General features: G+C 38.0%; 1 protein-coding gene across 6 annotated transcripts in view; it reads right to left on the bottom strand.

Moving 5' to 3' along the window:
• Nucleotides 1–48: 48 nt before the first annotated feature.
• The window catches only part of ASAP1 (ArfGAP with SH3 domain, ankyrin repeat and PH domain 1), a 161,157-nt gene continuing 135,713 nt past the window's right edge, over nt 49–25,492 (bottom strand). For 5 of the 6 annotated variants that reach the window (XM_064442082.1, XM_064442085.1, XM_064442086.1 and 2 more), the window contains 6 exons: nt 16,488–16,649; nt 13,570–13,636; nt 11,369–11,427; nt 8,637–9,139; nt 4,781–4,903; nt 49–2,874 (listed from right to left, as the gene is read on the bottom strand). In XM_064442082.1, coding sequence (XP_064298152.1) covers nt 2,800–2,874; nt 4,781–4,903; nt 8,637–9,139; nt 11,369–11,427; nt 13,570–13,636; nt 16,488–16,649 — 989 coding nt within the window. In that variant the 3' untranslated portion in view covers nt 49–2,799. The remainder of the gene's footprint in view (nt 2,875–4,780; nt 4,904–8,636; nt 9,140–11,368; nt 11,428–13,569; nt 13,637–16,487; nt 16,650–25,492) is intronic. The other variant, XM_064442087.1, reaches the window with a different exon arrangement.

Raw genomic sequence — 25,492 nt, 5'->3', positions numbered from 1 at the left:
AAGTAAAGTTTTCCAGATAAAGGCAGTTGCATCCATACTTAACAGCTGTTAAAGAGATACACATTTAATTGCATTATAAGGGGTGCTTCATATTCAAGAGAAGACATTTCAAGTGTTTTAGTTCTACCTTTTTGGACTCCAGACTTTCTCCCTAGAAGATATTCCAGTTGACAAAAGGGCCTCGTTCAGATATCTGGGATCAACTGAATACATTTATTTAAAAGCAATTTTAAATATTAAAAAAGTAGAAATTAACACATACAGTACTCAAAAACTGTCACATTAAATACATGTGAATAGACATGTGTACTGATGTTTCACCTTAACATTCAATGAGAAGTCAAGATTTTAACTAGTGGCATGACCAGATCTGATTTCTGTACACGTTGATGTACTATGCAATAAAAAAATAAATAGCAACTGTTGTTCAACAGTAAATAAGACATCATCTGCAGAGCATACTTCCCCCTCTGGGGGCACCTTCCCCTGCCCCTCCCCCCAACCCCTTATCAGCTAATTTTCCATAAAGATTTAGACTTTCCAAATACTATGTCATGTACAAAATTGCAGACAGTGGCTCATTGAGTTCAAATATAATACTGTACTTAAACTCAATCAATATCATACATTTTCAGGTTTCTTATGACCCACAATAAGCCAGAATAAACAGAACTATTGTTCCCGATGGAACTAATTTAATTTTATAAAATGCATATGTATACTATTTTAAAGAGCGTAGAAAAGAATAGACATTTGACTCTACATAATTTTACATGCCTAGGTGTTTTTTTTTTTTTATAGGATTTGCTTTTATCAGTTTATTTCAAGATCACTTAAAAATACAATTGACCACAAAAGTGAATAGGTTTTGTTCCTTTAATGCAACTTAAAACATTGTAGTAATGGATAAAATGGAATGCTAGATAAACGCTAATCCTGACTTCCTTTCCATAAAAACCAGAATAAAGTCTGAAATACTGGAGCTGGTAATACTGAAGATGAGATGCCAGCAGGCTCGCTCAACTCATTGCGTAATTTCTTTTTCAATAAACTTTTGTTATTAATGATAAAACCATTAATAGTTGATAAATGTTTTGCTTTTTTCCCATGTGGGGTTTAGACTGGTATTTGTTTCTATATTAACCACAAGCAGAATTAAATATTCACTGACTACAGTCTTGTAAAACTGAATTTAAAATGAAAGCCCTCAGAAAGTCTGAGATGTGTTTTTATGAAATGAAAATCTTTCCATGCAGCCAAGACAGTCTGCTTTGAAATAGCAGTACTAGGTACTGAAGCCAAAATAACCTTAAAGCCAGTAATACAAAACTACATATGAAAGTCATGGAACCTGCTACGGACAAACTATGGGAAAAACACAACTGCTTTATGTTTCAAGGTTAAAAAATGATGTTGAAAATGACATCGGAAATCAAAGTTTTCAGTAATACATTTAAGTGTTTTCTGGCAATGCAACTTTATACCAACTTTCAAGAAACCTCAGGTCAAATGCAGCCTTCCAAAGATTTTCTCGGAAATTAGCTTTATAACAGTATGTCTGTTACTTGGCGCTTTGAATTAGGACTATTACAGTTACAGTTTAGCGAACTCTACTAAAACCAGCCTGATACTTGTGATCTGAGCTTTATCATTAACAGCTTGATCAAAAGAATGACAGGACATCTTACCTTCCACTTTTTAGAGCAATTAAAAATAATTTAAATTTATCCTTATGTCACCACTTAAGAAATTTTATTTTAGGTAACTAACTTTTAGCAAGGTTGAAGACAGAGAAAAAAAACCACAAAATCATTTTTCAAAGAGCCAATTTAGCTATAAACAAATACTGTTGCAAGCTCACGTTAATCTGAATAGCAATTAAGTTAAAATGTTCTTTTCTTCAAATGTAGCTATATGACTACAGTACTACTTTTGTACAAAGGCAGGTTTCAAGTAAGCGTCTAAATGCATGCATAATGTCAACAGTTAACATTTTCTAGAAGTCCTTGGTTACTAAGAATTCAGTGAAAGAAACCAGCAAATCTCACATATATCTACTAAAGAACAATATGACTAATTTTCATTAAAATAAGTTTTTGAATGAAAGAAATTTGTAACTTTTTATAGTGAGGTAATATCACAGGGGAACTGCAATCACAGTTTGGCATAGGTCCACGTAGTATAAACATGAAATGCTGTATGCACACCATAAAACATTACTGTTATCTGTAAAGTCAGTGAATATTTGTCTTCATAATTACACTTAACTGAGCACTATATTAAATAAATACCGAAGTGGGTTTCATAGCTGTAAACTGCATACACTTATAAACTGCAGACTGATTTTTAATTGTCCAAAACCATTCACTCATTCTAACTTTCTGCTAATTGTATATTGAGAATACCGAGTTATTAGGAACAGTCATTTCTGTACAGTTACATGGTTGACGGAGACCACCTATGTTTGGAAAGCTGGCAGTTCATACGTACTTTGAACAGCATAGACAGAGATGTAAGTGCTAGATGCCGAGGATGGCTTCAACGAACCCAATAAGGCGTGCCAGGTTCCAAGGCTACCATAATACTGGCAAAGGCAGAATAACACAGTATATTTACAATACATATAATTCAACCTCATGAGGTGAAACTTAAATGAATTCTTAATCTGTAACAGCAGCTATATATACAATTGTGCACAGGATTACAGGGAGGCAGCAGCGTTCGCTTTTGCTAAAAAGCCCGTCTTGCATGAAGAATGTGCAATGCTCAAGTTTAGGATTTTTTGTTTGTTTGTTTTTACTAGTCTGACAGAATGTGCACAAAGGACACTGGAAAGACCCCTTTCCTCTCTGGCTGTCCTTCGATGTGGCCAATCTGCAACACAGGAGAAAAACGTACAGATATATATGTTTGTGTACACATAGTGTTCGTAGACTGCATTTACTTCATTCAAAAGCCGCAGAACTGCATGGGCCCTACAGAGCCTTCACAAGTTCTTGGGCAGACCTTAGTTAATGTTTGAATTTGTCTCAAGGAACAAAATAAAACCAAACAAGCGTATTATAAATAAGACAAATTAAGCCAACTGCATCTAAAGAGAACAAAACTACAATTTTATTTTGAAACCTACATACACCACTGATTTTCAAGAATCTCACCAAAACGGAAGCCTGATTTTCTTTTGTCTGATAGACAAACCTTCGGTAACAAGATATACACCTCTGAAAATCATTTATCTTACTTAACTGAATAAATCCTAAACATCTCACTTAAGGGAAGCGTCTGCTACCATTGTGAAGTTACTTACGATAATCTGCACGCTCCACTTAGAGTGATAAAGGCCCAGCTCTTTTCTCGTTGACTTAGTATGATTCCAATGATTTATGTGCATGCTCATGTTTATAACAAATCACAGTATTGTGTGATTAAGTATCCTTCATGTACAACTTCCTACACGTTTTGCATAATAATAATTTATAAACAAATAGCCAAGCAACTTCTAAAAAAAATAATGGCACCTTCTATATGTTTAAATTGTATAATTATATACAACTGTCCAACTGATAGCCGTCCTGACTGACCATATAACCCGCTTCCCATCCTGCTACGGTGCTGCTCACTACTGTCGGAATAGTAGTGTACCTCCTTCCTCTTCCACAAGCTAACAAAATGGGAAGGGGAAACATGCAGGGCTGGCCATTTCCTCTCGTGGAGCCAAATTTTTGAGGCATATGAGTCAGCCCTCATTTCCCTTCTCAGAAACACTCAGTCTGGAGCACTTCATGGAACTTGTCAGGCACGTACCCAGGGATCTTAAAACAGATTCAGCAACTAATGCGACTGTAATCAGGGACTGGACGATACAGTCAGTGCACCAGCTTTTCACTGGGCATTGCTCTTGTGACACCATCTTTTCAGCTGAAAATCTTCCACGCTTACATGATGACTGAGAGGAAACCATGTAGCTGGAACTGAAACAGCAAAGGCTGTGCTGCACTTAGATTAGGAAATCATAGGCAGCACTGTGATAAGAATTTGTTTTAATCAAAATGAAATCTGTCTCATTTTCCCCAGTAATAATTCTTAGGTAGTGAAGTATGGTGCAGCAGGGTTTTAGAGGCAAGGAGTGTCAAGGGAGGGTTGGAGCCTCCAAGTGGGGTTGAAAAAAACCTGATGTTAGCACTCAAGAGCCAAAGAACAACATGCAGTCTGGAGTAGGGGGGCCATGATACAAACCAATGGCATGGGAGTGAAGAAGGTGAAGAAAATGTTAACTACGCCTCACTTAAGGAGGAAAACCATCAGCTTACAGCACTAATTACAAATAGTTTTTCAGACTTCCAGCAACCCTGTAAGTGTAAGTTAACATTTCTGGTGAACTGAAGTTAATTACTTATCTCATTTTTCATGAAGACTGTTAAGCATGCTAAATGGAGTAGAAATCACCACCTCTTCATTTAATGAAAAGCTAGTGCGCATTACAAAGAGTGACATAGGTAAATACGCGTTGTTACGAGCCAGCAATAAAGCCAAACCTAGGCAGGACGGTTCTAGCAAACTCCCAGGAAGAGACAGAACCTACCAGAGAAAGGGTGTCTTCTCTAATACGAGTTTAAGGGCTGGATGTTAGCTCAGGCAAAAAAAACTCCCCAAAACCCAACAAAATAAAAAAACGCCACCCGCAAACCAAAATTACAAACGCCCTAAATTTGGAAAAAGAGGCTTTCCTGTAGGAGTCATAAAGAAGTTATGTGGAACTAGAAAAGGAAAAGATACATACCCACCACTCTTGGTCCTCTTCACCAGTTACAATAATTACTTCTCCTTCAACAAACGTAAGCTCATCATCATTATCTGCCTGACAGTCATATATGGTCTTCACTCGCCTAACTTTGTTTTTCCCCTAAAAATAGAATGAAGTTTTAGATGAAGGACACAAGGAACAACAAAAACATGTATGTGATATGAATTTTGCCTTTTAGTTATGCTTTATTTTACAAGAAGGTGAAGACTACCAAAGTGCTTTCCCTGCAATCAGGGACATAAAATAAAATAAAAAAAAAACCAAACACCAAAACTCTGCTTCAACAAGGATATTAAAAAAAAATAAGTTACCTACACAGGTATAGGTTTGCTTTTTCTTAAGATTCAGAACTCCCAAGAGATGTCAACATGTAGTGCACAGCTTAAGTAACCTACGCTTCCTCTGGTAAAGAAAGTTTAAATAAGATCTTTACATTGCTCCAGTCCACAAACACTCTCCTCCTTTAATACATACTCCATTAAAAAAACCACCATGAACAGAAAATGAAATCTAATCTCCTCTGAACGTGACAAGAGAGGTAAGGGGTGAGGAAAACGCTGCACTGAGATGCCAGTATTCCTTACAGTTTTGGTTTTGGATCTGGTGCAAAAATACAATATTCTTTGATTTCAGATCTGCTTATAGGACTGGAAGTTACTTTTTGAATGATTTTTCATCCAGTATGTTAGCAATTTCTTACTAAAAGAATCTTAATTTCAGACGGTGGTACTGTTTTGTGATGATAATTCACAATAGATACTGTCACAGCTCTACCATTCTGAGTCCAAGTATTTTCTAGGTCACTCTTTGCTGCATACCGCTAATTCATATGAAAAAGCCTCAGCCATGGACTCCTGCCCAAACATATGTTTCTCACAGCAGTAAAAATGCTTTAAATTATTTCCAAAGAGAGTAAGGAAGCAATATCCACAGCAAAACACTCCTGCTACTTTATATCCCTGTATTTTCATACCCACACTTCTTCAAAAACTAGTTCCTTCTTTGAACAGAAGTAGGCAGGTAGTAAGAATGCAAAAAACCAAGAAAAAGGCAAGATGAGAAGCAGAAGGGCTACGAAGGAAAAGTCAGCAGGTTTAGAGGAATTTGAGCCAAAAGTAACTTCACAGAGGAAATTTCCTAGGGAGCCTTCTCTTTGCTATTACCTACCCACTTGAAATAGCTCCATGTTTTGGCAAAAGAAACCTCCCTGCAGATCAACAGCAGAACAGACACACAGCAAAGAGCATTTGTACTAAACTCAAGGTACAGAGAATAACAATTATAGATGGATCTGCGGGACAAAGCAGTTAACAACGTAAAAACCCCATACTCATCACAAATGAGCAGAAATACCTGAAATGAAGTTATATGAGAGCAAAGGGGTTTTTGTTGTTGTTGTTGTTTTTTCTTCTTACAGCAAGGGTTTGCTGCAGCAAGAAGTTACTTCAAAGAATGCTTTCTCTCTTTTTCAAACAAATTCATATAATCTGAACAAAAATCCCAGCTATCACTAGGGATTGGAATTCAATATTAATGGGTATTTGGGGCCACTCCCAGCTTTCAACTCCAGAGCACCTTTATGAACGAAGAACACTTCCAATCAACCCCCCAGCGATGAAGGGAAGCAACTACTTCTGCCAGATAAAAATTGTCTCATTCAATAAAGAGACTAAAGAAAGGTAAATTCCTCTAAACTTAGAGAAGTGTATGCAACTCAGTTTGTAAAAACGCATGAAAAATGAAGGCAATTGGTTCTGGTTCCTTCTGCTTAGTGCCACAGATGGTATTTTAATATTCTATTCCTTTCACTTAGGAGGGTGGTAAAAAGCAGAGTTCAAGCCCCAAGCGTATTGTCCAGAGCACAGTTTGGGGCACTGGTGCCTAAGAAATAGAAGCAATTCCAGGAGACGTAATTTGCAGCTATAAAACATCACCCACCCCACCCCCAAGTCCTTGTATACAATATTAGTACTTACTAAGAAGAGACTTCTATGCTTAAGGCTGAATAATAATCAGCTGCTGCGGTCAACAGTAACCCCTCCATGTGCTTATACACATTCACCATTTTTTTTTTTGTTGAAAAAGAAATATTTTGTTTTCTTTACAGAAAACACACACACAAAAGAACACTCAAGTGTTCAGTGTGATTTTAGAAGCACTCAGGGCAAGTTTAACTTCTCTAAAAATATCCTTTCAAGTCCTTATATAATAACAGCACCGACTTTCTTTACCTAATAATTCTGAACAATTTATTTTTCAAAACTTACAATTAAAAAAATGTGTGCTCATCTGTTTAGTAGCTAAATAGTCAAAACCAAGAGTGAAGCACCCACAAGCGCTAACGGCTGCTGTTGTGGGTTTTACTGTTGCGCTGTGATGTAGTATTTCACCAGTTTGTACGGAAGGGATATAGTCAGAGGATGAAAATGGAGGCAAGACACATTTAAGAGGAATTCTTGCACAGCATTATTTGAACAAAAAAGACTGCAGTGGACGAGGAGATACACACGTGCATGCAATGATATGCAGATAACTGGAAAGTAATTATCATAATTTGGATCATGGCAAAACAGTGGAACTACTTAATTTACTGCACGTGTGAAAATGGCTGAATTTGGAGAACACTGATTTTTTTCCTCAGAATTTTTCTGTATAGAGAGGTTTTTTTTAAAGAAACAAAACAAAACAAAACACATAACAACTAACCCAGAAATTGCTTTCTTTCCTCCTCTATAAAGTGACACGTAGCTGAGAATGTCCAGCATCATTTGCCAGCTTATGTGTAAAAGTATGTAAGTAAACAGATCATAGTGGCAGACATGTTTTGATCAGATCCCTGTACTATTTTATTTCACCTCCAGAACACTCAGGAGGCCCAAGCAAGAGCCCTGTCGTTCTCAGTTCAGGTAGGGACTTACAAGTCCAGGACAGAAGCCAAGCAGAGTGACGGCTCCAGAGAAAGAGTGTTCTTCCTCAGACAAGTACAAGAAGGGAGAAACTCACCCTCTGCTTTCATTACAAGAACGGAAGTCTTATTTCCTTTACATAAGCGCTTTGCATAGCCAATTTGACAAGCAAAACCATCTCCTTTTTGATGTATTCTTAATGACGAAAATCTTAAGAGAGCTCTGGAGTTTCATAAAATTATTTCAATACACATATGCATGACAAATCCTCCGCTGGATGGAAATTGCACTGGTTAGCAAGATGAACAGCAAGATGAGTTGGGGGTTGAACAAGGAGACTTAGAATTGAGATATAGTTCCAGCTCTGCTACTACACACCAACCAGCAACATCAATTCTGCCACCTCAGTAATCTATTGGAACCTTTGTTAACCACTTAGGGACATCGACATTAAATACGAAAGGAGCGTTTACTAGTTTGTCACAGTTGACCTCACCTTACGTTTTTTAGCTACTGACAGTAGGTGCTAACATCCCTTCGTCAAGCTTACAAAAATCAATAGTAATCTAAGGCATACAAAGCAGTGAGCAAAGGCAGCAGAGAAGACCACCAATTATTTCAGAATTATAACTGGCATGGATAAAAATGCCCAAGTTCCGTAATAAATCTAAATACATCGTCCTGCTCCAAAGGCTATTGTTTTAAGTTAACTAGTATTTGTTTCAGTGTGCAAGAGGCCTTGTAAACCCCCAGCATCTGCTAAAGCTGCTTGAGAGCACCAAAAAAGCCCCTCATTCCCCATCCTAGCCCATAACATTATGTTGCTTTGTGTGCATAGCTCAAGGGTGGGGTTTTGTTTTGCACAGATAGTCCTACAGTAACTTTGAACCCTTTGCATGGATCCTCTCAACTGGTTGAATACCTACCATATTTATTTTCCTGGGAAGTGGCACAGGGGTTTCTGGCAGGGTATGTGTTATGTCATTAGACTCTTCAGATGCTTGCCTTTGGACGGTGTCTCTAGATTGTACGTTTGGAGAAAGATCTAAGGAGTGAGATTTTTGATTTGCCTCTGAGGGCTGAGGCTTTGGTGATGCTTCTCCACCTTGAGTTTTAGCCAACAGCTCTCCTAGCTGAGGTTTTGGAGGAAGGTCCTTCATTTGCGGCTTTGGAGGCAAGTCTCCAAGTTGTGGTTTTGGTGGCAAGTCTCCTAGCTGAGGCTTTGGGGGTAGTTCTCCAGGCTTTGGGGGTAAATCTCCCACTTGAGGTTTCTGAGTTAATTCCAGAGGCAGAGGCTTTGGGGGCAAGTCTCCAGGTTGTGGTTTCTGTGGTATATCGATGGACAGTGAGGGCTTCTGAAAGATTTCTGTGTGCTGATGGGATTTATCTATTGAAAGATGATGACTGGTTTCTATTTTCCTTAGTGCCACTAAAACGAAAGAGCATAACAATGGTTTTTCACAATCTCATCTGAATATTAAAGAACTCAAGCACATACCAGAACTGTAATTGTGTAATGACCGCATGTTCTCTGAGCCCCGATAACTGTCCCTATGTCCTCCAGCGAATGACAAATGAAAGGCAATGCAACTTTACTTAACCCTTTTCCACTGAGGTTTCATTTCAGTGCTCCTACTGGAGGTCAGGAGTGCTTAATGCAACAGCTACTAGGTGTCAATTTATAGATTAAGTGCCTAAGGTGAAATAAGGCAATTGCTTATTGCACCTACACCAAAAATATTAAAGCTAAGAAAAGATGTATTTTGCAAAACAACCTATCAACCCACTGATGTGACTGCAATGAAAATCCTCTTTAATGCCAATTATTCCTTTTACAGTTGAACTCCCTACAAAAAAAAAAAGCCGAGTCTCAGGATTAGTACCTGTAAAATCCTAAAGGACAGCAAGTGACCAGGTGTGTCTACACAGCATATAGAATAAATGGTATTATAGACATTCAAACTAAAACTAATGAAAAATAAATTATTGTAAATATTTACAATTTAGTAAAGATGAAAATTTAAAAAACAGCGTATTTTGCAGTTTTTATGGAAGGAAATTGAAAATAGCTTTTCAAATAGGTTTCTTCTCAGTGTCATGCATCGATTCTACTGCTAAGTTCCCTACAAGAACTCGACTGAAATCCACCTTGAAAACAAAACCAAAACAACACACACACAAAACCCTCAAACCCCTAAACCAAACAACTCTACATTAAAGCAGATGAAGGGGGACAGGAGAAAAAACGGTTACAACCCATGATGAAAGCAACACATTTTGACCAGAGCAAATAATTTCCTATTGTATCCAGCATTGCTTTGCTATCACATAATACCAGCCAAAAAGGTGGCCTGACATTTTACAACAAAAGCAACAACACTCGCTTTGGGTATCACCTACTGCCACACACTTCCATGCTATACTTACTGTTATTTATACCAAAAAAGGAAAACTTTGCATAATTTCGATGAAAGAAATTGTATAGCTACTAGCAGATGCCTCATTTTAAAAAAACCATCTGTGTTGATACTTGTATATGGCTTTGTCTCCTAGACTAATCTAGTAGCAAATGTACAACCACTAATCATCCACATTGGTTTGAGGCTTAAATAAGTGATATGAAAAAACCTGATAGCAGCCCTTATCAAAGTGCCTTGATTGAGCCCATCTTAAATTTTCACCTATATCATTTTAAATCAAGGAAGTGTTGACTTCCTTTGCAGTGCCACCCTTTCAAAAGATGATACCATGTCATAATAATTGTATTTCAACAAAGCTGAAATTTCACACTTGCATTTTCTGTTAAATGCTTTGCACACTCTATTTCAGTCATCTAGCTTCTGAAGTTTGGACAGGCATCATTTCCTGATCTTCAGGCTCTGTAGTGATCACCCACTCATACAGGTATAGCGTATTTTTGACGGATTCTAGATCAGACAGAGCTACAAGGCAGGTCTACTTTCAACTTTATAGTCAACTGCTGCAATAACTCAAAAAACTATATAAAACCTGCTGTATGAGTTTAAAGAGAGACTAGAAAACATTTCTAAAAAAATAAGGGCCATAAGGTTCACTGGGATGACGGTCTCAGCAAGTTCATCACCAATGTATAAGCAAGCACGTAACAGTACCTGATTATTTTCAATACATTAATGAGGACAACCACCCTGATCACCAAAACATGGCAATGGACACAGCTCATTTCAGGGGTATCAAGAAATCAGACTTAAGGATATTAGGAAGAAAAAAAGAGTTTACCAATGAGAGTGGTCAAAGAAATGGGAGCCCAGAGAGGTTATCCATGGAGATACTCAAAATGTGACTGGAGATGGTCTTGAGCAACCTTCTCTCATGTCATGAAATTAGCCCTGCTCTGAGTGGTAGATTGGTCCCAGCTGATCTCCTGGGGTCTCTTCCAACTTCAGTTAGTTTATGAATTTTTTTTCTTTCCTCCTTATAATCCATAGGTCTAATTTTCTTATTTTAATAAAAACCTTCCCGATCTTCCAAAATCCTTTCAGTTTTGCTAAAGTTTCATCGTTTGTGACATTTTAGAAAGAAAACTTTTGCTGAAAAGATCTGTATATTTAAAACAAATATCTATTTTCACATGTTTAAAAGATATCGTTACGAGAATACCCACAAAGAGAACTCTTACCTTTTTGAGGTAGTTTGGGAAGAACTCTAGGGCCAAGTGCAGTCTTTGCAGTCCCAGTGCTAAAACAACAGGTGTGAATTATTAGTGCTTACAACTGTTATAAAATATACTTTTTCTTTCCTATTTTTCCCCTCCACACATCCATAATTTAAAAAATATGCCCCAAATTTATTCTGCTTCTTTTCTATAACCATCTGGTCTGTGGATCAATCTCAAAATTCAAAGCACTGTTAGGAATGAACTGCTTTTTTTCTGAGAAACACACAGATAAACCCCACAGAGCTTTAATGCTACAGGGCAGATTTATTCTACGAACTATGGTACGTGCAACTCTGTAAATAGGTGAAGCTGAAAGACCAGCTCAGTGGGCAGATCCTGAACTTTAAGGAAAATTTGGTTTTTAAAATATTTATACTGAAGCATTCAAAACATAATCTGTCCTTTATGTCAGTGGTTTGAAGCTTGAGGATATTCCAGGAGCCCATGTCTTGTAGCCTACCGCACATGTATACTGTATTGCCTGCGAATGGCAGCTGCATTAGGAGACAGTCTCTGCTACTCCAAGGAAATACTGATGATTGTGGGAAAACAGCATGCTTTACTTCGTCAACCTGTGCTACAGCTGTGTTAGCTACTTGTAGTGGCAAGCAATGATACAAGCAGGAGTGTTGCGAGTAATTTAATTACAGCATAAAAATCGGAGATTTTTGGTAATATGCAACTATTCCCAGCTCTGCTTTTTGTTGTAGACAGTATTTTCAGAATTAACACCAGGCTGGCTCAAATTTGCAAACATGGCACGTGAGGGCAAAACATATTACAAGTTTCAACAAAACCCCACCAAATTTCTTCCACCAAAACCACACCTGAGTCACTTTTATAGAAAAGGACTGTGGAAGAAAAGAAGAAAGCCAGTTGATTTAAGGCATAAAAATCAAACAATAAATCAAATAAAAGTCAGTATCGCCTCAAAATAATTACTTAAAAACAAGGAAAAAGAAAAACAAATGAGGAATTTGCCTGAATATGTTCAAAAGAGCAGAGTCTTCTGCATCAACAGCCTTGACTCTGGTGTTGTCTCTGAAGCTAACGTTTCAAAACTAGTATCATGAAACAATTTCCTAGCTTTTTTTAAATAGTCAAAATATATCATGACACAAAACTGAAAGAACAGCCAAGCTCAGTCTAGATTCAATAAATAATTACATCGGCCTTTATCTAATGCCATCAAGCACGAGTATCACGCTTTTACCCATGTCTTTGTGCTGCAGAACATCACCACTTTTTTCCCTGAATACCCAGTGCCACCTGGATGGATTCAGCAAACATGGCAAGTCAGCTGTGCTGCCAACACCACATCCTCTGCCTGTCCTGGCAAGGCAGACCCCAGACTGAGGAGTGTCTAGAAACTACCTACACATCTTCTACTATGATTTGTTTGATGTTACACATCTATCTCCAGTCACAGCCTGATCACGCACACTTGTGGTCATGCAAGGTCTCCGTCGTGTTGCCTGAGGCACGTGTTTATTAGAGTTATGACACACTGAACCTCAGGACCTTGGAATCACAACACAGATAAAGGAGTAACAAACACTATGTGACAGGAATGTATGGCTATCCTTACCACCTCAGCTATTGAAAAAGACACTTGTAATGTACTGACCTAACGAACTACAAGCTAAAAGCACTTCATGTTATTACAGACTGTGTGTCAGCACATAAGCCTGACAGACTGGAAGCTGGAAGACTGAGATGAATTCTCTTTCTTATGGAGCTGTCTTCAAGCCAGCCTGTACCTGGAGTGACACTTCTGCAGCTACAGGCATGAGACCTCACACTGAAGCAGATAAAATGAAATGCCAGGAGACATGACAATAAACCTTTTGTCCGGCTGGACTGCAGTCTGAGGCAACGCTCCCCAGCTCGGAGCGCACTACTGTAGGAGCGGTAGATAGATTCTGGTACAAGTTGTTCTGTCCATCCTGCTCAAAGGATGGATTGTGTATGGACAGCTATGTACGAAGCGTAGGAGGCTCAATGAACCCAAAGTATTTGTATAGTAGTAAGGCATGCAGAGAACTAATGAAGAAACACAGCTCAGATTTTACTTATACGAGAGGCAACTTTTTTTTTCTAATTTGTAAATTAGTTATATTTAGATAAATTTTCATCTTTGCTTTCATATACACAGATTTTACCTTGACTGCTGAGACATCCCCTCAAACTTGTTTGCAGCCTTAGTTGAAGGTGGGCCCAAATCATTACCTGAGGTTAAAAAAAAGCACAATTTGAGAAAAAAAAACAACATTAGGATAACTGAAGTATAATCAGCAAAGGGTACAACTTAAAGTACACATTCTTCCAAGTATCCTCTATACTACATGTCTAAAGATTTTAAAGATCATTCTTTATTAATAATTTTGTAACTGAAGAAGCATCAGGGACCATAATAATCCAACTTGACCTTTCATATAACACATTTTAAAACAACTCACCGGTAGCTCCCATCTGCTGGCAAGGAAAGATTGAATGGCACTGCTGAGTTACTGCTGTAGGGCATTAGTTTTGGATATAGTGTTTCAATTTTCTCTGAACAGGAGGAGATACTGCAGGCCAGTATCAAATAAATTTATCACAGAAGTTTACATTTTGCATTATGAGGCACATCTTTTTACAACCACCATGATTTGATTTTATTCACAAAACATCAAATTTCTAAGGATTGGTATTTTATCCTACATAACCTTTGCTGATTTAAGGACTAAGTCAGTATGTTAGCACAACCTGAATATTAACTGTTGGTAAAGACGAGATCCTGGGTATACTCAATTCTGTCAAAAGGCAGCAAAATCCAACCCAACTGCTTCTGAACTCCTTCAGCAGAAAGCTTCTCTTTCATTAACCATCCTCACTGCCAAGGTACAACCATACCAACTACTTCATTTTAGTGCCTTTACCATTCCCCCTTTCCTCTTCTGTTAGAGCATGTCTAAACAGTCTAAGAACCAACTTCAACAACCATTAGTAAATTTTGTCACTGAAATAGATGTAAAGGGACATTTAATGATTGAAGAACACAAAATACTTCCTGTGCAAAAGAATGGTATATCCACCTAGATACCATTCTTAGGGCATTGAAGTCTAAATGAAACAGCAGAAAAGGCTCATGCTGAGCCTTGCTAAAAATATGTTTATGTTTAAAAATGGAAAAAAAAAGAAAAATAAAGGTAAGAAACAGCAAACCCGTCACACGTAGATCCTATGGATAAAGCAGGAAAAATACCTCACGGTCGCTATGGAAATCCAAATAATCTAAACGACATTTTTAGAACATCTTTGAATAGCAACTTAATTTGCTTAGACGTAATGTAAGGATTGCTTTGCTTGAAACTTCAATTAATGCACAGATCAGAAAACAAATGCTGAAGTTCAACGTAACAAGAAATATAACAGAAAAAAAGCTTCTGAAAGGAAAAGCAGTGAATATCTGACAACATTCTTAAACCAAAAACAGAAAGGCAGATACAAGAAACACCCTCTTTTATAAACACAAAACTTAATACTTGTTTAAAACCCAAATGGACTTTGAAATGAGTTTTTGTACAGATCTTGGCTAAGATAAAGGGGAGAAGAGGCCCCTCTTCCATCCATGGAAGTTTAGTCTGCACTGTAGAGCAGAAAAGAGGCAGAATAAGCAATGTTCTTCTCTGGCCCTGCTTTGAAAAGTTATTCTACTGCTGTAAGGGTCTTCATCTTCAACTCCACGCCTCCCAGATTTTCCTTTTCCTTCATCTGTTGTCTAGTATTTTTAAGGAAAAGTTGGCACTAGCTTAGCATCTGTTCCTACCACACCTTTCATCCTCCTAGTGTTCCATTGTATAGTATTCCAGCATATGGTATTTTAGGTGCTGTTTTGGGCGTATATATTTGGCCATTTTAAAATTTTTGAAGTCTGAGCTCTTCAAAACGTCTTTACTACCCCTGAAATAGTACAGAGCTGTTAGACTCATAGGAAATACAGGAAACATTTTTTCCATATCCCAGATATCTGAAAAGTAGAGAATTGAAAAGATTGCCATTATTTGTATTTCTTGAGAAAAAGACTCTGCTTTTCATTGGTGTTTGTACTTCATATTAAATCCTAGATTCAAATCACATATTCTACACGAGTACTCCATGATTTACCACATTTAACTCAATTTGCTGAAAAAATGGTGCTTTTAGGCTTGCAATTTTTTTTTAGGCTAGTAACTTTGTGTTTATATTAGAACAGAGAGAGGATACTCCTAAGATGTAAGTAGTGTATGGATGACCCCGCTGTGTAAACACTGGATTCCAGCTCAAAAGTTTACAGATTTATGGAAAACCTGCCACCGAGACTAAAACTACAGAAAATTACATGCGCCTGAGGTTTATAGCTGCAGGGAGAAGATGACTGCATAGAGCAATGTTTATTGAAAAGAGGAAGAATAGTCTGAAAGATAGTTTCTAAAAAGCTTCTGTCAGAAAGGTGTTTTAAAAAGTGCTGTTTCTGTGTAACTTCTGCAGACAGAAGGATGCCAACCTCCCAGTCTTTATACACATACAGACACCACCACAGAACCCAAAAACAATTTAAGACAACACATCCCCACCAGCTAGATGTGAACACTTTCCAGGAGAGATCTGGCAGTGCCCAAGGAAGGAAGCTCTTCTGGCAATCAGGAGAACCACACAGACTCACTGAGGTGTATCTACCCCAAATCAAGCCCCATCTAGATTAATGAGCTGGGCAGAACAGCCGCAGGGGTGAGGAAGCAGATGCAGAGTAGATGCAGCAGATGAGGGAGCGGGGTGAGGGCAGCCTGGGCAGCTAAGGTAGAGAGGGAGGCAGCAGAGGAGATTGAATTGGGCCCCAGGGGAGCATGGAATAGTTTCAATTTTCTCAAGCAAGACCCAGATACAGAAGCCTGGAAGTTAGAGTGACAGAAGATAGAACTGTTGATTTATCTGAGCTGACGTTACATCAAGCTGCAATCATTGGAAAGCAAGCACCAGGTAAAAAGAAACCAAAGATCATTTATCATCCATCATAAAGGTTTTCCCCTGCCCTTTTGTTTTGCATTTCAAAACTCACCCCAAGGAATTGGGCCCTTATTCTGGGGTCCATGAGGTAGTGGGCTTGGTGGGTCAGAGAGGGTTCTTTTGTGTCCTGGGGGTGGGGGAGGTGGTCTCTTCTTGGAAAGAGTGGAGCTGCCACTAGAGGTTTGAGTGCTTAGAGGGAGGGTTGAAGGTGGGCCTGCAAAATAACAAACAATCTTACAAATACATGTGCATAAACATCAAAGCAGCACTGAAAAATTCACAGTCAGACCCACAGAAGTGCAGCAAAAGACTAAAACAAAAGGACAAGCCATGCCAAAACACCTGTTTAGATTAAACGACACATTCACCACATTTGTAACCATCTTCGCTGTGGGAATATAAGCAACCTAGCAATAGAATGACACGTGTACTTATGCTTAAAAAAAATACAGGATTAATCACTCCAGGATTTCTAATTTTAGGCATTGTTAAAAAAAAAGCGCAGCAGGAAATCATAAAATTAAGTAATACTTAGCATGTGGGATTAAAATTACTATTAATTTATACCAGAATGAAATAGATTTCTGGGTGTTCTATTACGTGGGGATTTTTCTTCCCCCCTCCAGAGCATCCCATACAAATCCTGTTAATAAACTTGGGGGGGGGGGGGGGGGGGGGGGGGAGGGATAGAAATCTATATATCTATAATTTTGAACATAGGACTGTAAGCTTTGTAAGTTTTTCTGAGTTATTTTCAATTTTTTTCTGTAGCTTCAATACATCAGAATATGCATTTTTAGGGCAATGCAAATTGTTGTATGCAGCGTGTATAAAATAAACATCAACAAGCCCTTTCTGAGGCTAAGAACAGATATTTAATGGTAGCATTACTTATAAGAGCTTATGCAGTCACTCCTACCCTTAAACCCTTTATTTTCCCCCTGCATCAATCTTGTCAAAAGTATTATTCAACACAATGCCTGTTTTACAGGCTATGGGAACAGATACAGATTGAAAGACAAAATAACCCAGAGGGAAGACAAGAGTTTTCCCTTTTTCACCATTCACTTTCAAAAATGTCTTTAATACAAAGCTCAAGGAAGCAGGCAGTGCAGGGCACAAACATGCAGTGAGGGGACAACTCTTCAAGTCAGCTGCCATTATCGCCAAAAGAAACTACTTGTAACATTTATCTAAATTAGTTCTACATTAGGTTAGAAAAGCTTTAAGGGTTTTGTTTTTGGGGTTTGGGTTTTGCATGTAAAAGAGCTCTGCCTTCACAGGCTCTGGATAAATGCAGACAACTGACAAAGTTTTAAAGGCGAAGTTTTTTGATACCTGAAATTTCAAGTCTGTTGTCACATTTTTGTTGCACTATGGAACCAACTTGCCTAGTTTTGAAAACCTAACTTATTTGAACAGCATTTGAGAAAAATCTTCATTTTGTCAAACAGCATATAGCCTAACCTGCACACAGAACTAGAGCCGCCTCTTTAAAAATATTTATTACCAGTCTCTACTGGTAGACTAAAAATTACCAAAGTCTGCATTCCTTCCCAAATTACCTTATGTCATAAAAGTATTAAAATCGGCGAAGAATAATCTTTGCTAAAATTCCTTAGGTGAAATACTACACACTGAAAAAAGTAACTTCAAAATTATCCTATAAGCATATGTACGTTTGCCAGATATTTTCAGCAGGTGACCTCCCTCTTGCTTCTTAAGCCCAAAGAAAAGATTAATAAAACTGCCCGTAACGATTCAATCTATTCTCTTCCAAATCCACGCATTTGCTCCTCAGAAGAATCTCAACCACAACCTCAGCAGGTATTTTAGGCCTGACTTTCCATTAATTGCTTACTCTTGGAAATCAAATTATCTATCTTGTGATTGTCTCAATTACTTCCAAGTTTACAAAACAATTAACTGACAAGCAGTCAAATGTTAGTACAAATAAATAAGATTGTTCCCCAGTTTGTATCCTTTCTCATTTTAATTTCTCCCATGAGCTTAAGCAAGCGAGCTAATTTAAACCATGCATTGAAATGTTTCTGCCAGCAAAAATAATGTCTTTCGTGCTAAGTTTTGACCGACGATCCCTTAGACTTCTGCAAGTTATAAATTCTTCAATTTTCTTAATATGAATCAAAGGTTGTTCTATAAACCATAAGCAACTCTGAGTATACCTACGAGTGGTGAGGGGGAAAGGAAAACTCGATATCCAGTGTTACCAGGAGCATTATTGTGAAAGCACGTACAAATCCTACACGGTACGTCAGTGTAGCATTTTCCTCTTGTCCTGACTCTCGAAAAGGAGTTACACACTTCCAAAATGTCTGCAAGTAGGACTGGCCAACACCGCTCAGGTTCTGTCCTGCCACCACCTAGTGCCCTGCTCCTCGTACTGCACTGCAGCCTTGCCCCTGCCCAGGCGCTCCCCGCCCCGCCACAAGCGACAGAGAGTTCAAACTTGGCTTAAAGGAAAAAAAAAAAAAAGTGGAGGAAATGCACTGAAGTAGGATCGTGTGCTTACTGCAAAAATAAAACTTCAGACCTGAAGTAAAATTTTTACTTTTAATTGCCAATAAAATGAAGAACCTTTCTCTAAAAAAAAAAATTTAGTAGCATTAAAAAAATCTTTAAATGTGGTTATGTGGATATGTTTTCTACTTCACACTGGTAGTATATCTCCAGACATCACAGAGGAGTTGAAAACCATTATCACTTCGTAGTTTTCGAAAGTTCACATGGCATACAACAGTTACAGGGAAAAAGTGTTAAGGTATTAAAAATAGTGCACCTTTTCAGACTCCTGGCATTTGTTCCTATATTAATTGCATGGAAGGAATAAATACAAATTTAGAAGTCATACACTGATGATTAGATGGCTGAAATACAAAATAACTTCCAAATAAACAGCAAAGAAAGGAAAATCTCAAAACGTCTTTTCAGAAAGGTATAAAGTCTCATCACGCTTTGAATAAAGCGAATGTGAGAAATATTCTGGAATCTGAATGTTTATGGAAACAGCTGGTGGAATAATATAGATCTGATGATGTACGAAGTATCGGTAAAATTATTATAAAATGCTTTGTATTACATATATATATACACACACGCACACAAACACACAAAATCTCAAAAAATTCTTCCACTGTATTTTCATCTATGCAAGCCTAGCCAGATACTTCTAAGTAATAATCACAGCACTTATTTTTCTAGAGCAAAGATATTTTGTGATTCTAACCAGGCAGCAAGCAACCCAGCAACTTCTCCACGGACATCTTAATGACGATTGCTCACGCAGTTGTGAAGTTCACATTTCATGTAAATTATTTTCCTCACACAAGCAAAAAGAAGAAATAATCTTGACCCAGATATTTTTTTAAATTTTGCTTCCGTTGGGCTCTCTTTTCTTCAGCTAGAGGGGAGTGGTTGCTTTCAGCAAAGCTGTTGTCATCTTTCATCAATTTTTCTTATTACAAGGATCATGCTTGTAATAGACCAAATGATCTCAAATTTATTGTACTAAGGTAGATAACTGGAAAAGATCTGCAATGAACAGTGCCTTGCCCTTCAGCTTTTGTGCGGTTAGTATAGTATCTATTAATTTGTGTACTTGTGAAACCATGCAAAGCTCTTACCATCCACGCAAGAAATGGTGGGTTTAGAGCGTAAGAACCTCATATTTGTATTTATTTTTTACCACTTAATCTGAGATATGGATTAACCAGTATTCCAGTTAATGGCAGAATGGGTACTGCAAAGGAAAGTAAGTTTATATTAAAAATAGTATTTCCGTTAACAAGTGTTGTTATACTTATTTTTAAGGTTCTTATGAGTGACATTTTTGCAGAGATGTTACTAAAAGCCTTCTTCAGTTTGTCTTACTTCAGATCACATATCTTCAGTACTAAAAATAAGACCTTAAAGAAAAAATTATCACAATCACTCTGAACATGGAAAGCTAAGAATATACATCGATTCAACATTAGTATCTGAAGTATATTCTATAATTAATGCTTAAAAAGTCCTGTTTTAAAAAAAGCCAGAATTTATATTAAATAATGATGTATTTTGGGTTGATGCACAAATATAAAAACCCATATGAAATCAATAGTTGTCAGCCTTTCCTTCCTATTATGATACTAAAAAGAAAAGTGAGTTTGAATGAGATAACTGGCATGATTTAACCAAAGTGTACAACACACTTATAAGAATATTTAAAAAATTAAGTCTTTAAGTGTATGCAAGAGCTGTAGCATCCTGAAAGCATTCAAAATAAACAGAAAAAACAGGATGAGCTCAAAGGCTTAGGTAACAGAAATGAGATTAAATACAACAGTATATACAGCATTAAAATTCTAGACTAAGAAAGCATTTGTACTTTAAATTAGGGACTCTGGCTGAAAATGGTAGTAGAGCCTACTTGTGTAACGCCTGATAAGCTATAGTAGGATGCAATTATGAAAAAGTAAATAAAATGAAAGGATGCTTTGATGTAGTATTTCCAGAAGAAACAGCATGGTTTTAATGCTGTCCCTATAATTCCAGTCATTTGTATTTAAGAAAGCTGATTTAAGACAGCAAAGGTACAGAGAAGGGCTAGTATGATGAAAGGACAACTTAAATGATAAATGATAGGAGAACGAAAATACACTTCTATCAGAAAAGGTGAAACATGCTTGGTTTGTTCAGCCTAACAAAACACAAGGAGACGTGTATGACTGCTCTCCAGGTCGTACCTTGATACGGACAGCAATGACAGAAAAATCACCAAAGCGAAATGACAATGTTGATACATGAACAAAGTAATTCAGTAGACTCGAGAAGATTTCTAATCCTGTGAGCAACGAAGTCAGACAGCTTCTGGAAGTTACTAGTAAATGCAAATAAGCTCACTTGGTTAGAAATTGAGTCTGACCAAGGCAAGAAGCAGGCCATGGACATATGACATGGTGTCTGCAGCAGCAGTGGACTGGAACCACAAAGGAAGTGCCTTTGGGTTTATGTACCCAACATTAGAGCTGCAAAAGAGTGTAAAACATGCAAAACTTGTAAGTATTAAAGATCCAAATGTAACTTCATGACACAAAATTGATCCTTCACCTTCGTGTTTATCCCATGTGAGAGAAATAGGTAGAACCATTAAAAATCATTTAGCTTTCAGCTAAAATGAAGGAAACCTGCCTTAGATTGCCCAACACTTCTACAAAACTAGTTAGCAACACTGCCCTCATTTGGATTTGCAATTAAGGTTGTGCAAAACTTTAGCTACTGTGCTGAGTCATGCAACTACTGAAATGTTGGGCGGGTGGGTGGGTTGCTGGGGGTTTTGTTTATGGGTTTTGGTTTTTGTTCTGTTTTGTTGTGATGTGTGTTTTTTTTTTTTTTTTTTAAAAGCTTCTTGTAAAACAACAGGCAGAAGACCTGCTAGATATCTGGAGCCATACTAGAGGTGTAAGCTGGAAAGTCTAAAGGAAGATGATTTTCAGAATGTTACAGACTAAAGACTTGATTGACAACACACCATATCCACTAAAAGCATGGGCAAGAGTGGTGTGCATTAGGTAAATTTCTCTAAACTTACCTTCTTTCCCCAACACAAAGTTCAGACTTGATGGCTTCCGCTCCACAGTGGCATCTCAGCAAACACCATGGAACCTTGCTGTCAAGGAACTTTAGTGGCAAACGAAGCCAGCTTACAGAGGGCTAAAGGGAGGTGGTTTTGTTCAAATTTACAACATGATTTGGAAAAGAGTTTGTCCTGGTTTCAGCTGGGATAGAGTTAATTTTCTTCATAGTAGCTAGTGTGGGGCTGTGTTTTGGATTTGTACTAAAATCAGCGTTGATAATGTGGAGATGTTTTAGTTGTTGCTAAGTAGCGCTTATGCTAGTCAAGGACTTTTCCAGCTCCCCGTGCTCTGCCAGGGGCACAAGAAGCTGGGAGGGGACACAGCGGGACAGCTGACCCCAACTGACCAAAGGGATATTCCACACCATATGACATCATACTCAGCATATAAAGCTGGGGGAAGAAGGAGGGAGGGGTGTGACGTTCAGAGTGATGACATTTGTTTTCCCAAGTAACCATTACGCATGATGGAGCCGCGCTTTCCTGGAGACGGCTGAACACCTGCCTGCCCATGGGAAGTGGTGCATAAATTCCTTGTTTTGCTTTGCTTGTGTGTGCGGCTTTTGCTTTACCTGTTAAACTGTCTTCATCTCAAACCATGAGTTTCCTCACTTTTACTCTTCTCATTCTCTCCCCTGTCCCACCGGGGCGGGGAGTGAGCAAGCGGCTGCGTGGGGCTGAGTTGCTGACTGGGGCTAAACCACGACAAGTTTTATCTCTATGTCTCAAAGGATATAAAACATTATGAAACTTTAAAAGCCTCTGCCTCCTAACATACAGATTCCACCAGCTACCCACTCCCTACGGTCTGTCTCCATGTTCTAGCAGGGTCCCATGGTATCCAATGGGGCCTCTCAGAAAGCAGGGACAAATATCAGAATACATTTGGGGGCAGAAGGTAAGCTTAAATTTACTTATGGATTCAATGCTTTTCTTACTCTTGCTCTTTAGGGAAGGTAGCACAAAATATAATACTGTGTTTTCATATAATCTTACATTGAATAGGTAGCTATTATAATGAATTTACCTAACAAAAAAAGCATTTGATAAGTAAGCTTATATGGTAAACTTTGATGTAAGGGATATACTCCATTATTACTAATCTCAAAAGAGCAGATAAATTCTAAAGGATTGTTTTGTTCTACAGAAACAAAATTATCTCAGACTTTTTCAAAATTAAGATGTGTCACCAGAGTCTTATGGAAGTGGAGAGTCTCTACTGCTTCTTCTTTTAAACAATCTGTTTGGGAGCTGGAAGGGGAGGGAGATAACAAGGTGCACCACAATTTATAATGAAGCACACGTGCATCTGCAGTGATGCTTCTAGACTGACTTCTCCACACTGATGAATGTTCTAGGCATTTGTCACTTTGTTCCCCTGTAATTGTGAGTCTGTTAAGTTATTCCTATAACACAGGCATGTATTTAATGGAAACGTCTAAAACTGATTAAATGCTTTACAATATTATTACAACCAAAACACCCCCACATCACTTACAGACTGTAAAATTTTGGCATGTTTGAAGCAGAGAAGCCTAGTGACTTTAATGTAATGGCAGTAACATTCAACCTCTCACTCAGACTTACACTGTGAATCTGGCATTTTCTACTCTGATGAAATAGTTAATGTTACTATTACCATTAGAAGGCAACAGTTCTCTGTATTTCGTGATATTGTATTACTTTGTTGTAATATAAATAAGGAATTTTTTGCATAATCTTTGACATGAAAACACACAAGAACTCAACGCTTCACTTCTTTCCGAGTAGCTTTGGTGTTGATTCACTCATCTGGGAGTTTGCAGGAACACCTAGGAAAACGTCTAACATCTCTGAAACCTGAATACATACTTAGAATGAAACATGCAGGTAAATATTCACTTTCCTATAGAGAAAGACGATTTTCTGAAGAAGTCCATATGAGACCGACACTATATAATGACAAAGAAAAAAACGTTCATTATAATCCATTAAAAGCTGACAACGCAGTGTACAGACAGATACAAGACAACCTCCTCAGCCGTCTCAGGCAAATGGGATTCATGATTAGTTTCCAAGTCTTGCAACTTTATGAGAGAACAACCTTATCCTAGGTCAGACTGAAAGAACACCTAAGCCAGTATTCTGTGTCTGACAATGGACAATCAGTAGCTGACTCTTAGACAAAGCATGTAAAAAGGATAGGGGAGAGGAAGGAAAAAGTTAGAGTCATGTAGCACCAACAGGAAGGTCAAAGTTACAAGGAATATAAATGAGCCCCCAGTGAAACCAATACAAACTTGGATTATGAAATCTCATGTGAAAAACGTATCCTCTGGCAAAATTGCTTTGCCTCTTAATGGAAAACAAACCTGTTCATTTTAAAAAAAGAGAGCCAAGGGATTCCTTTGAAAGTTGCCAGTATATGGCAGAGACTGACGGTGGAACAGTAGTTCTTAAGCACAGCATCTGAACCATGTAAAAACAGACACCTGGTGCCATCACACTCTGTTCTGTCCCTTCTACTCTTTTGCGTTTAGTGAGAGCATCTCTTTTTGGTTTTTTTTTGGAACCAAAGTTGAGGACACGGAGTATGAAGTTTTCGCAGTACTAACAAAAGGGAGCATGTGCATAACTGCTGAAGCCTTAGAGTATACTGTAGCCTTCATCACAACTCAAGTTTTCTCTAGCAAGTCTACCATAAACCCACAATTCGGCTATTTCCTAATTAAATATGTGAAAAAGGGAAGAGATGAAGGGGTTTTTTGTTGTTCTAAAAAGTAGATTTGCACAAAGTATAGTAAAGTAACAGGTTTTGTTCCACAAATATATCCTCTAAACTCAAAGTTTATAGCTATCTAGGTCAAAGAACCACCATCCACTACAGCTGCATGAGTAAATAAGTTCTCTTCCCTTTCAGGCACTACCAAGAGTGTCACTATTGTTATTAAGAAAAAGCATCGCATTCATTTCAACTAAATGTAGATGGCAAAACTAATTGAACTGTAGCACAAACCCTCCTTATGGATAATTCTACACAAGCACAATGGTTGTTTGACTCAGGGAAGAATGGGTGATATTTAGTTTAGATCTTCAGTGCTTAAGTGACTTGTTAGCTATCTGGCAGTAGGCTTGGTATTTTCTCTGCCGTTCTTTACACCCCTCTAGCACTCACCAAAATGGAAGAGGAGCATGTTTATGCACTGAGAGGGAAGGAATTTTAATCCCAACCTGCTTAACGCTTCACAGGTGATTCTGGTATTTTTCTTTTTCTACACTCTCTGCAAGGAGAGGGAGTCTTCTTACACCTCTTCTCCTCCAAAGCTTTGTTTCTTCACTCTCTCTGCCAGACACTATGCAGGACATCATCCTATAGCACTACACACTATCAGCCTTTTTCTAACACATTTGTATTTTTGTGACTGTAAATGCTTAAAAATGCT

This window comes from Phalacrocorax carbo, chromosome 2 (genome assembly GCF_963921805.1).
Source record: "Phalacrocorax carbo chromosome 2, bPhaCar2.1, whole genome shotgun sequence".
NCBI classification, from domain to species: Eukaryota; Metazoa; Chordata; class Aves; order Suliformes; family Phalacrocoracidae; genus Phalacrocorax; species Phalacrocorax carbo.
The sequence above is the reverse complement of the archived record's forward strand: the minus strand, read 5'-3'. Positions and strand labels throughout refer to the sequence as shown.